This window comes from Sinocyclocheilus rhinocerous, unplaced genomic scaffold (genome assembly GCF_001515625.1).
Source record: "Sinocyclocheilus rhinocerous isolate Xijiao unplaced genomic scaffold, SAMN03320098_v1.1 scaffold119, whole genome shotgun sequence".
Classification (NCBI taxonomy): Eukaryota; Metazoa; Chordata; class Actinopteri; order Cypriniformes; family Cyprinidae; genus Sinocyclocheilus; species Sinocyclocheilus rhinocerous.
The window spans coordinates 1158890-1171777 of record NW_015654491.1 but is presented as its reverse complement, the minus strand read 5'-3'; the positions used below and the strand labels follow the sequence as shown (position 1 = coordinate 1171777).

Below are 12888 nucleotides of genomic sequence, written 5' to 3'. Positions count from 1 at the left end.
TATATATATATATACACACACACACACACACACACTCTCTCTCTCTCTCTCACACTCACACTCACACTCACACACACACACACACACAATATATATATATATAGGGTCAGTGAAATTTTTTAAAGCCTCATATGTTCACCAAAGCTGCATTAATTAAATCAAAGATATTGAAAAATACTGTAAAAATACTGTAATATTGTGAAATAATATTACAATTTAAAATAAATTAGTAAAAATAAAATAGATTTGTAATTGTAATATATTTTAAAATGTCATTTATTCCTGTGAGGGCAAAGCTGAATTTTCAGCAGCATTACTCCGGTCTTCAGTGTCACATGATCTTTCAGAAATCATTCTAATGTGCGGATTTGGTGCTCAAGAAACATTTACTATTATTATAAATGTTGAAAATAGGTGTGCTGCTTAATATTTTTGTGGAACATGTGACACTTTTTTTCAGAATTTTTTAAATAGAAAGAACACCATTTATTTGAAACAGAAATATTGTAATATTATAAAAGTCTTCTGTCATGTTTGATCAATTTAATGTGTCTTTGGTAAATAAAAGTATTAATTTATTTGCAAAAAATTCATACTTACCCTAAAATGTTGACCGGTAGTGTATATAATACCAATATGTCTGTATTTACTCACCCTCATGTTGTCCCAACTTTATGACTTTCTTCTGTGGGACAATTTTTTTCTATAAAATGGAAGTCAATGGGCTCCAGTGTTGTTTGGTTCCCTAAGAAAAACAGTGCTTACAGTTTGGAATGATGTGAGGGTGAGTAAATAATGACACAATTTTCATTTTTGGGTGGAGTATTGCTTTCATTCCTATCAGGCCAAAAAGAGCCCATCTCATAGATCAGTAAATATACTACAGCGTTTGTAATGGATTTTTTTTTTCTTTTTCCCCAGAGTACACACCTGTGCTGCTCAGCCTCCATTCAAAGTGAAGGCTTCCCAGCCCTTTCTCCTTCCCTCGTTCCGTTTCCCTCCTTTTCTCCTCCTCACACCTCTTTTCTTTGCTCGTTCTTCTGAGTGCTCCTCAGCTGAATCAACAAAGGAAACAGGAAGCAGATCTCGATACACTCTCTCATACACATCATTTGTCAAATAGAAACACTCTGTTCTCCATCACGGTGCCCATTTTTAATGACTTAATGAAGATCAGAGTTTGTGTGACTCCAGTACTTTGAAGTCACTGCCATTTTAAACTTTCTCTCCTGTTAACGGTGAGTGTATATATTCCTGTGACAGGATGATATTGGGTGTGAGGGGAAAAGGAAAGGAACATTTTCAAATGTATAGTTAACCCAATTTTTCTGAAATCGTCTGACCCATTTGAGAGGTATGTGCTGGTCCATCACAAAAATAAACCGCAGACCCCAAAACTGCTGTGTGGTCTGTCAGAAATCTCACTCATCTGCAGATTGGAGCCAAAGAAAGCAGTCAAGAGAGAAAGTGAGAGCAGGTCGGGAATAAAGACCTATAGAACGCACAGCAGTGTGGCAGCACAGCGCATACACACAGAAAGCAAATGGGAACTGGCGCTCTGCCTGTACAAACTTTAAGCACCGTTCACCTTTTCATGCCATCTGAAATGTTCGGGTTTCCTTCGGGCATGTTTGATTGTGCCTTCGTTTGGTTCAAGGTCATCAGTGTTCTGATGTTTCTGCACTGCTCAATGGAAACACCATATTTAAACTTAACTGAGGAGTACAATGTAGAAAATATTACAGTATGACTCTTTCTACTGCTGTAATCATAAAGTTACTTTGTTTTTAGCTTACAAGTGTCTTGTTTCTGGTGTCTGCAAGTGACTTATGTTTTGTGCAATAGATTGCAGTACAGTGGATTTAACAATAGCTTTGCCATCACAGGAATAAATTACATTTTAAAATGTATTAGAAAAGAAAACCGTTATTTTAAATTTTGATATTTCACAATATTACTGTATTTTTGATCAAATAAATTCAGCCTTGGTGAGCATAAGCGACTTCTTTCAAAAACATAAAAAAAAACCTACAGCAAACTTTTGAAAGTTATTGTATATACATTCACCATAGCAAAACTGCATGAAAAACATAAATCTAAAATAATAATAATTGTATAAAATATATAATACTTACTCAGGATTTTTTTTTTTTTAATTTCTTGCAGTTTTGCCCTGGTAGCTAATTACATATTGTTACATTGGTGACATTCAAATCAGTAGATTTTGTAAAAACATGGTACAATATATGCAAAAAAAAAATCAAATGGTTATGTTTTCAAGACATAAAAACACATGAAACAAAGATCAACAAACATAAGATATGCAGAATGATCGAGAATGAAGCATGAATTTTGGACTCTTTGGAAAAACCCTGTTATTTCATAAAGCGAAAGACAGATATATTTTGATGGTTTAATAGTCAGAATTGTCATGCTTCATTTGCCTCAGATTGCTGATGTGCATTTTGGGAAAGTTGTTTGTGATGTTTTTGCATGTTATAACATGGAAGGAGACACAGCCTGATTTAGGCACACTGTAGAAAGGGTGTATAGATTGCTGTTTCATTGTAGCTCTGCTGAACTTTGCTGTTTTCAAGCCATAATTTCACAAATCTAAATCACAGGATGCGTCACAGCTGTGCGTATGATTTACAGTCTTAAGAAGATCTGGGGAGATTAATAAACTTGTTCCTTTAGTTAAAAAAAACATTCTCATGTTCTTTTGTCCTTTAGGGTGTCAAAACAAAATAAAAACTGAAGCCTGCTGTTGAACCACAGGTCCAAGACTAATGAAACCTGGAAAAGTATGGGCCGTAAATTTTAGAAGAGCACGTGGGAGTGAATTCTTCCAGTTTATGCACAAGCACGTGCAGCCTGGGGTGTAAACATACATACTGGAGTATTTACACTGCATGACCGTAACTGTCATGTTCACTCACTGCAGCCCATCCTTTCCAAACTTCTTTGAAGAGATGACACTAAATGACTGCTTATTATATTCAGTCAAACTGTCAGAGAGGAGCAGGTGCAAAGCTATGCCACGTTTAATTAAAATAAATGTAATTCTAGTTAGTATTAGCACAGAGGCTGAAATTCTCCTAAAGGTCATGTGGAAATCTACACTGGATGTTTTTTGGTTTAATTGCTGCAGTTTCATGCTCAGATATTTTTTTTCCTGAAAGAAATTGGGTTTGTTGCCAAAACTTCTCATGAGAACTGCTGTACAGTAAAGCCTTGCTGACCATGAAAGCCAAGAGGTTTTTCTAGGCAGGAAGATAGAAAGTGCGCCACAAAACGTGTACAGAAATGTGTTTTCTATAGAGACAAAGGACTGTGTTGCCAAAGTTGCGGTTTGCTCTAAAAAAAAAAAATTTTTTTTGAAAATTTTCAAGAATTTACTTGAAAGACAAAACTACTAAAAATAGTGAAGCGCTCCACAGGAGGACTGAGCTCCAGGCAAAATCATGGCAGAGTTTTAATAAACATTGAACCTGTGTTTTCATGTAGCTGCAAATTACCATAAGTTTCTCTTTTCTGTATTTTATATGCACACAAAACACATTACCATTCTTGTTTTCTCTCTCTTTTCCTTCACATATGCTACTGGTTAGCATACTAGGCCTGTCAAAGACTCTCTGCCAACTGGCTGTTACATGTTTCACGGGTTTTCGAAGTAGCTGTGTGTGAGAACGAGAAAGCGGGGCATGTTTTAGCCAGAGAGATGATTGTAAGACCTTTGTTGAAAAAGCCTGAGCATTTCTGTCACTGTGAATATTTTAGCATAACTGAAATGTGTGAGTTCTTGTGTGTTTGTGTTTGAGAATGACTAAACATGGATTTGCTAATATTAGTGTAGCAGGCTTATGTGTTTTTGAATTCCTATTTGGATTGATGTGCATTTGCATCCACTTATGTCAGTGGTTTTTGTGTTTAAGGTCATGGATGAAACCAACACTCAGATTGCCTGGCCTTCCAAACTGAAGATTGGAGCAAAGTCCAAGAAAGGTATACACAACACACACAAGACAGACAGACAGACAGTCAGTAGTTATGGCAGAAGTCACTGCGCGAGTCCCATGCCACAAACCACAAACCATGGGCAGTCATGGCCTAATGGTTAGAGAGTCGGACTTGTAACCCAAAGGTTGTGGGTTCGAGTCTCGGTACCGGCAGGGAGAGTGAATGTACAGCACTCTCTTCTACCTTTAATACCCTTGACTGAGGTGAGACCCTCAGCAAAAAAAAAAAGTGCTCCGGGTGTGTGTGCGTTCATTAATCGCTGCTGTGGATGGATGCGGGGCACTCACTGCACTCACTTGGATGGATGCAGTGCACAAATTCTGAGTATGGGTTACCATGTCACGGCAAACCTACAATCTGCTAATAAGCAACTGACCCTGATGGAGAATTTGGTTATATTCAGATGGTGTATTTCTGTCTTTCTCAGTTTGTCTTTGTCTCACAGCTTTAAAGAGATAGTTCACCTAAAGATGAAAATCATCATTTACTCACCTTCATGTTGTTCCTAAACCTGTATGACCTTCTTTCCTCTGTAGAACACAGATTTTTTTGACAAAGGTTTCGTTTTTTTTTTTTTTTAGTATCGGGGGGTATTGTAACAATTCATCTCGGTACCGGCAGGGAGAGTGAATGTACAGCACTCTCTTCTACCTTTAATACCCTTGACTGAGGTGAACCCTCAGCAAAAAAAAAAAAGTGCTCCGGGTGTGTGTGCGTTCATTAATCGCTGCTGTGGATGGATGCGGAGCACAAATTCACTGCACTTGGATGGATGCAGTGCACAAATTCTGAGTATGGGTTACCATGTCACGGCAAACCTACAATCTGCTAATAAGCAACTGACCCTGATGGAGAATTTGGTTATATTCAGATGGTGTATTTCTGTCTTTCTCAGTTTGTCTTTGTCTCACAGCTTTAAAGAGATAGTTCACCTAAAGATGAAAATCATCATTTACTCACCTTCATGTTGTTCCTAAACCTGTATGACCTTCTTTCCTCTGTAGAACACAGATTTTTTTGACAAAGGTTTCGTTTTTTTTTTTTTTTTTGCCCACACAGTGAAAGTCAAAGGAGTGTAATATTGATTTGGACCCCACTGGCTTTCGTAATATGGACAAAAACTTTTTCAAAAATTCTTTTTGTTTTATGTTCCGCAGAAGAAAGAAATTCATACAAGTTTTGAAAGACACAAGGGTGAGTAAATGATGGCAAAATATTTTTTAGTGATCTGTTCCTTTAAGAGTTTCGATAGGTACACAACATTTCCCATTTAGGAACTGAACAAAGATTGTTGATCAAATAAACTACCTAAATATTCAGCAGCACAACTGCTTTTAATATTGATAATAATAAGAAATGTTTCTTGAACATGAAATCAGCATGTTAGAATAATTTCTGAAAGATCATGTGACACTGAAGACTGGAGTAATGGCTGTTGAAAAAATTCAGCTTTGACATCACAGAAATAAATTAAAATATATTAAAATAGAAAACAGATATTTTAATTTGTAATACTATTTCTTAATATTACTGTTTTACTCTATTTTTGATCAAATAAATGCAGCCTCGGTGAGCCTAAAACACTTCTTTCAAAAACATTAAAAATCTTTCAGACCCAAATTTTTAAATGGTTGTGCATGTAAAACGGAAATGTTAACTAGCGCCTGATTGTGTAGTGGAGATTAGGTGGAGTAAGTCTGTGAGTTCTCTAATTTTCTGTGGCAATAGTTCATACCAAAATGTTGGCTTTAAAGGGGTCATATGATGCTGCTAAAAAGAACATTATTTTGTGTATTTGGTGTAATGAAATGTGTTTGGCGTGTTAGAACGAGCCGTTTTAGGTAGGCGTGGTTAACTCTTAACTTTTATAAAGAATATCTCTTTGGATTTGAGACTTTAGTCTTTGCAACTTTACAGATCTTCTTTATGCACCAAGAGCTTGTAACACTCCAAAGAGAAAGGAAAAATTGAAATTGCATCATATGACCCCTTTAAAAAGCCATAGAACATAATCAGGCCCTTAAAGGGTTAGTTCACCCAAAAATGTATTTTTTGAAATTAAAAAATACAACGCTGACCCCATACGTCATGCTCCCAGAACTGCTTCTGTGTACAACTGCTGGCGCAAGCTAGATTCAAGTGATTATTACATTTTGAATATGGATATTTTTCTTACAAAAACGCATCGATTCGCTACAGGAGGCCTTTGTTCACCCCCCGGAGCCGTGTGAGACACTTTTTTTTGTGGAAGGGTGCTTTTTATTTCACGTCATTTGAACCGAAGGAATGCAACACCCGCTGAGTACAACGATAGAGTTTGAAAGATCAAAGACCATTTTTAATATAACTCCGACTGGATTCGTCTGAAAGAAGAAAGTCATATACACCTAGGATGACTTGAGGGTGAGTAATTTATGGGCTAATTTTCATTTTTGGGTGAACTAACCCTTTAAGGCTTTTTCCTAAATGATTAATGTGAGAAGATCTGGCAACACAAAACAAAACTGAATCTAGTGTGGGTGAAGAGTGACATGAAACTGGATGGATTAGGACTCTCAAAAGAAGTTAGTGTTCTTTGCTACCTTTAATGTTTTTATGAGTTTAAAAGACAGAGGCCAGATTGCTTTAATTCCCGTAAGTCTCATTCAAAAAATGACAGGCTCTTAATTTGTGCTTTTCCATACAATTGATGATGAATGTTCATATGAGGCTAGTATTTTGTGAACCTGTTTTGTGCTTATCTGCCTGACTGTGAATGTTTGCACATATTTTTGTGTATGTGGCTAATTGCCACATGACTGAAAGACTCAAAGAGTGTATTTTTGGACAAAGTAATTTGTCTATTTAAAACCCCTAAAGAAATTAACAATCATAATAATAATCCTGCTTAAAATCAGGTAACGCCCGTAAGATGAAGACAAATCCTATCAGTAGCCTTGTAAATGAAGATTTAGTTCACATGGTGCAGGTCACCTCATGAAGACCACCATGATAAGATACCCAGCAAAATTCATGCCGCTAGGTCTAAGTCCAGCTGCCATATTGTCCAGCGGAACAAACAAACAAAAATACTGAGTGTAGGGCTGCAACAACTAATCGATAAAATCGATTATTATCGATTATGAAAATCATCGACAACGATTCTCATGATCGATTAATCGGGTCTGCCCACAGTGCACGTCCAACGGAGTTTACATACTTGTCCAACTTCAGCCGGTCGCGTCAAATTAAAGCACTGAATTACTTATTTCTATGGACAAAATGCATCTAAAATAGTGGAGGATACAGAATGAGATGCTGCAGGAGAGTTACCTAATCCAAGCTACCCAAAACATGAGAATTCTTTATTTTAAGCTTTAAGCTAATGCATTAGCGTAATGGCTTACCCTGTCAGGCGCTTTAACAGATGCGTGTGCGTCCTCAGCGCATGACACTAAGCCCTATTCGGAATCCATGAGTTTTATCACTGAGGTGATAAGTATATTTATTTTTACAGAGGTCCATATGAGAAACAATTTCATTACAACATTACTCTTACCTATTGGTTACCACCACTGAGGCCAACACTTTTTCATACCACTGTATATATATATATATATATACCTACTCAGTCTCATCTAATGTTAAGCACTTCAAATTAAAGACAGACATTGGCATTGATATCATAACCTCATCTATGCACACATGAACTATTACATTCCTCACAGACATGCATAGACATTCTCCATTCATGAACATGCTGGCCACAGATGCAACCCCACACACACACATGCTGGAGTTGATGACTACCACATGGCAGGAAGAGGATAGTATAGTGGGCTGGACAAGGAGACCCCGTCTGGTGTTACTCTAATACCTCTACTAATAACAATGTACTTTGTATGTGTGTGTCTAAGACAGTGATCCTTCCTGTTTGATTCCCCCCCTGCTCCTCTAGGCCCAATCCCGAAGTGCGTGGGACAGTTTTAGGGGAAGTGAGACAGTCAGAGAATGTGTGTAGAGAAAAACAGAACTCCAAGAAGTTACACTACAAGAGCTATTTTTAGAGAGTAGCAGTAAATCTGTTTCTCATGATGTATGTAAGAGTTGTCTATGTGGTAAACTGACAGAGAAAAGTGTTAACTCTTGAAACCACTGGTGTTGAGACCGCAGCTGTCGTTTAATTCATTGTGTTGAGAAACAAACGGAATGTAAGCATCTTTATTAGTGTATGACTTTCGTCTCTTGTCTTGCACTCATCTGCTCTCTTCAACCTCCTCCTCACAGATCCACATATTAAGGTCAGCGGAAAAAGGGAAGATGTGCGAGAGGCAAAAGAGAAAATAATGTCCGTTCTTGACACAAAGGTAACTGCTAAGCTTATGATTGTCATGGGAAAATCTGGTCTGTATGGGTTTACTACAAAAACCTACTTATCTAAACCAGAATTTTATTTTCCAGAACAAAAATCTAAACATCTTAAAAGCTAAATATTTTTGTGTAAACCGTGGTACATTTTGTTTTCAGGATTTGAACAACGTTCATTTGAAATCAAAATCTTTTGTAACATTATAAATGTCACTTTTGATCAATTAAATGCATTTCCGCTGAATTGAAGTATTCATTTCCTTTAAAAAAATCTTTGTGACCCCAAACTTTTGAATGATAGTGTATTTGAAAGCAATCTACTAAGAGTTAGGAACAGGATTAAAGGATTTTAATTCAGCTCTAATAGGTTTCCATGAATGCTCTGTTGTTTTTCTAAATGATGACCTTTGACACCTACAGAGTAATCGTGTGACCCTGAAGATGGACGTATCACACACCGAGCACTCGCATGTTATTGGGAAAGGAGGGAATAACATCAAACGAGTCATGGAAGAGACTGGTTGTCACATACACTTCCCTGACTCCAACAGACACAGCCAGGGGGAGAAGAGCAACCAGGTACAGACACACACACATTCAAATGTAACAGACCCAACCAAGACCAGCAGATCAGCCATACACATTTTCACCTTAACATTTTATCATATCTATTTTCAGGATCTCCATTTTTATTTTAGTAAAAGTTCACCCTAAAATTCTTTAATGTGCTGGTGCTTTTGTTTTTTCAAAGCTGTAAGATGACGTAACTGATGATGTCATTGGTTCTTGCATGTATTGGGACTAATCGTGATGCACTTGAGGGAATATTTCCAGCAAATAAATACTTACATTTTGGTCTTAAGAAATATAGTGCACAAGTCATAATATTTAATTGCACTTTTTGGTGTTTTAATGTGCAAAATTCATGGCTTTTATGTTCTGTGGAAGAAAGAAATTTATACAGGTTTTAAAAGACATGAGGGTGAATACATGACAGAATTTTTATTTTTGCATGAATTATCCCTGCTATGGGAATATGTTTAGCTAATTTAGCAAAAAACAGCCAGCATTTACTACCCAGCAGTGGCTGAACTCTAGCTGAATCATTTTATTGGCTGAGGGACATGAAGCAGTTTGTATTGGCTGGAGGATAAGAACGGTTTGGAGGATGATGGATTTGATTGGCTGTTGGACGGCTCTCAAGTTTAAATAGACTGTTGAGTGGTCTGACGAGGCGTGCAGACAGTTTGGAATGTTAGTAGCGTATACAAGTGCATGCATGGACAAACACCGACTTCAGAGCCAAACCAGATGGACTCTCTGAACTGGGCCGAATCACCTGGTTCCAAACCGGAATTAATTCTCACAGGCCGTGATTAAACGTGTGGTTGTCGGGATGAAATTATGGAAAGAAAAAAAAACATGCAGGACCTTAATTAGGTTTTTTTTTTTGACTGGCGCACTGCCACACACATACTCTCATGTAATGTTTTGATGGGTAATAAATCAGGTTTCTGGATGGGACACCGTGTCTTATTTAAGCTTTACATAAAATGCTTACAGGATGAGAGAAAGGAATAAACATCTGCACATGTAATGAAGAAAGATCATGAAGTACAATCATTTCTTTGTCTCTCTGTTTTTCTCTCAGGTGTCAATAGCGGGGCAGCTGACTGGTGTAGAAGCAGCGAGAGTTAAAATACGGGTGAGAATTTGTTTAAAGTTTACCTGCGCTTTACAGGCTCTCTTTCTATTTTTCATAGCCACTTGTCACTAAGTGCAGGTTTTCAAACTGTTTGTTGCCACGTTTCACATACAAGGGAACATTTATAATGTAGCAAGGATTATATTATAAAAACAAGTCTTTTATTTGTGACTGTGCTACATCCTAATCAATTTAAAATATTATCTGTAAAAAAATATTTTTGTAAATATGTTCAATTAAGCTGACATCTTATCTTTTTCTACCCACCATTAGAGTATTCAATGTAAAGCCTGAAGACTAAGAGAAACCATTTCAATTAAATTTGGATTATATTTTTACAGAGAATTTTATTGAGAATTTTGCCTTACCACCCCCATACAAACAATATTAAGGCAAAAGTTACACTTATAAAATACAGAAATATTTTTACAAACCTATATCAATGTATTAAGCTATTTAATTAATAACTTTAGCCCTGACAGCCCTAAATACAGTTTTTCCTGTCTAATTTTCTCAAGGCCCCATTAGCGCCCCCTTGCAGACCAGTTTGAAAAGTCAATCATAGATTAGGAGCTTTATGTGCTGCACCCTAGTGGTTGAAATGTCATCACCATTTGTTTTATGTTGTCTTCAACCCTTGTTGTTTTTTCCTTAAAAGCATCATTCTTCCCCATCCTCTCTGTAGGAGCTGTTGCCGTTGATGCTGATGTTTGAATGCAGTGGTTTGGTGCAGCATGTGGACTGTAGCTCTCCTGTAGTTCAGCATATTTCCCACACTTACAACGTCTCCATCTCCTTCAAACCACCCTCTCGTCTCTATGGCAACACCGCCATCGTCCGTAGCAACCAGAACAATGCCAGTGGCGTTAAGGTGAGGGATGAAGTGATAGACTTATAAATGAATGCTGCTCTTGAAAGAGCTGTATTGTTGGGGACTGTTTTATTCTATTTTCTTATCATTTTTATTAATGTAATATTATACATTATTATGCTTGTATTATTTAAGAAGTGAACTATATATGATTACATAAAAACTTATGATAACATTAGATCAGTCTTTAATTGATCTAAAATACAGTAACAACAACAGCTGGTTTCTATTTTAATATATTATATAATTTATTTAAAAGCTGAATTTTCAGCAGTCATTACTCTAGTCTTCAGTCTCACATGATCCTTCAGAAATCATTCTAATGCTGATTTGGTGTTCAAGAAACATTTATAATTATCAGTGTTGAAAACAGTTGTTGTTTTTGTGGCTAGATATATTTTCTTTTGATGAATAAAAAGTTCAAAAGAACAATATTTTAATGACAATTTAAAACTCTTTGCTGTCACTTTAGTCAGCATGTATTAAATTGATCAAAAGTATTAATTTCTTTAAAAAATATGATGATCTTCATAAAATGTAAAACATAAAATGGTAAAAACTGTTTTTTGTTTTATTAAAAGTCATCTCCAAAAAGTGCATGTATTTGACCCGAAAACAATCAAAACCTCCTACTGCAGTTGCATTTATTAGCAGATATGAAATGAGCAGAGCTCTTGAGTAGCAGAAGTACTGAAACTAGGTCATTTCATGAAATGGAGAGATTTAGTTTTCAAGTAGAGCTGCCAGAAATTAAACCAAAAACAGCAGCCTCTACCAAGTAATGTTAGACATTACAGGAGATGGGTGACGGTTTTATTAGTGTGTGTATGTGTAAGCTCACATGCTGGCATCCCTGTGAGTGCTTTTGCAACTGCAGATCTATATCAAGTGTGTGCTAACATATTTGTGTGTGTTTCAGCGCGGTACGGCTTTGTTATTGGAGCACCTCGCTGGGTCTTTGGCCAGCTCAGTGCTGGTCAGCACACAACTGGACATCGCACCCCAGCACCACAACTTCCTTTTGGGCCGCAACGGAGCCAACGTCAAGAACATCTCCCAGCACACTGGAGCCCACATACACTTCCCCGAGCTCAACACTCACAACACACACACTAGCCGCTCTGCCGTCTACATACAGGGCAGCATTGACGCTGTATGTGTGGCTAGACAGCAGCTAATGGTACAGTTTGTCTGTCTTTTTTCTATTCAGTCATATGCTCTTTAATTTACTATCTCTCTCTCTATGTTTGTGGCCAATCTGTGAAACAGAACACATGTTATGTTGAAAGAGATGTTTGGATGAAAGTCACTGTAAGTACTGACAGATGATGATACTCATACTGGGCTTGCTGAAGACCATGAGGCTTTAGCAACGTGCCCAACCAGGGGGATTTCAAGACACATGCCAGACTTATTCTTCTCCTCTGCTCTTGTTTTTTTCAAAACTGGAAATGCAGATTTAGCCATTTCAGACTATTATCTTATCTTAGAGGTCTCATAATAGGCATGTGTAAAATGACATATTTTCAAAATCAATTGTGAATTTCCTGAAGGAGTAGGAGACTAATCAGCATTTTTATTTTAGTATTATTTATATACTATTATAGAATGTTATATTTAGTTTCATTTTAGTTTAAGTTTTTAGTCATTTTTTCAAGATTTTTATTTAATTTTAATAAATTTTTTAAATTTTTAGTAATTTTAGTAGTTCAGCTTAACGTTATTTCATTTAGTTGCCAAGGCAACATATCTAATTTCCATTTAAGTTTTTTAATCGAATATTTATATTTTATTTTATTGCAGCTTTATTTCAATTCATAAAAATGATTTAAAGGAATATTCTGATTTCAAAAGTTAAGCTCAGTCAACAGCAATTGAACAAAATATCTATAAATAATAAATATTATAAATAATATTATTATTTTATTAATATTTTATAAAAATA

At 36.4% G+C, this 12888-nt stretch overlaps 1 protein-coding gene across 2 annotated transcripts in view; it reads left to right on the top strand.

The window, feature by feature from the left end:
• The window catches only part of LOC107717104 (protein bicaudal C homolog 1-B-like), a 43543-nt gene that overhangs the window by 19878 nt on the left and 10777 nt on the right, over positions 1 to 12888 (top strand). For both annotated transcript variants that reach the window (XM_016523763.1, XM_016523762.1), the window contains exons 3-8: positions 3936 to 4005; positions 8287 to 8366; positions 8788 to 8946; positions 10019 to 10072; positions 10758 to 10943; positions 11863 to 12123. In XM_016523763.1, the coding sequence (XP_016379249.1) occupies positions 3936 to 4005; positions 8287 to 8366; positions 8788 to 8946; positions 10019 to 10072; positions 10758 to 10943; positions 11863 to 12123 (810 nt within the window). The remainder of the gene's footprint in view (positions 1 to 3935; positions 4006 to 8286; positions 8367 to 8787; positions 8947 to 10018; positions 10073 to 10757; positions 10944 to 11862; positions 12124 to 12888) is intronic.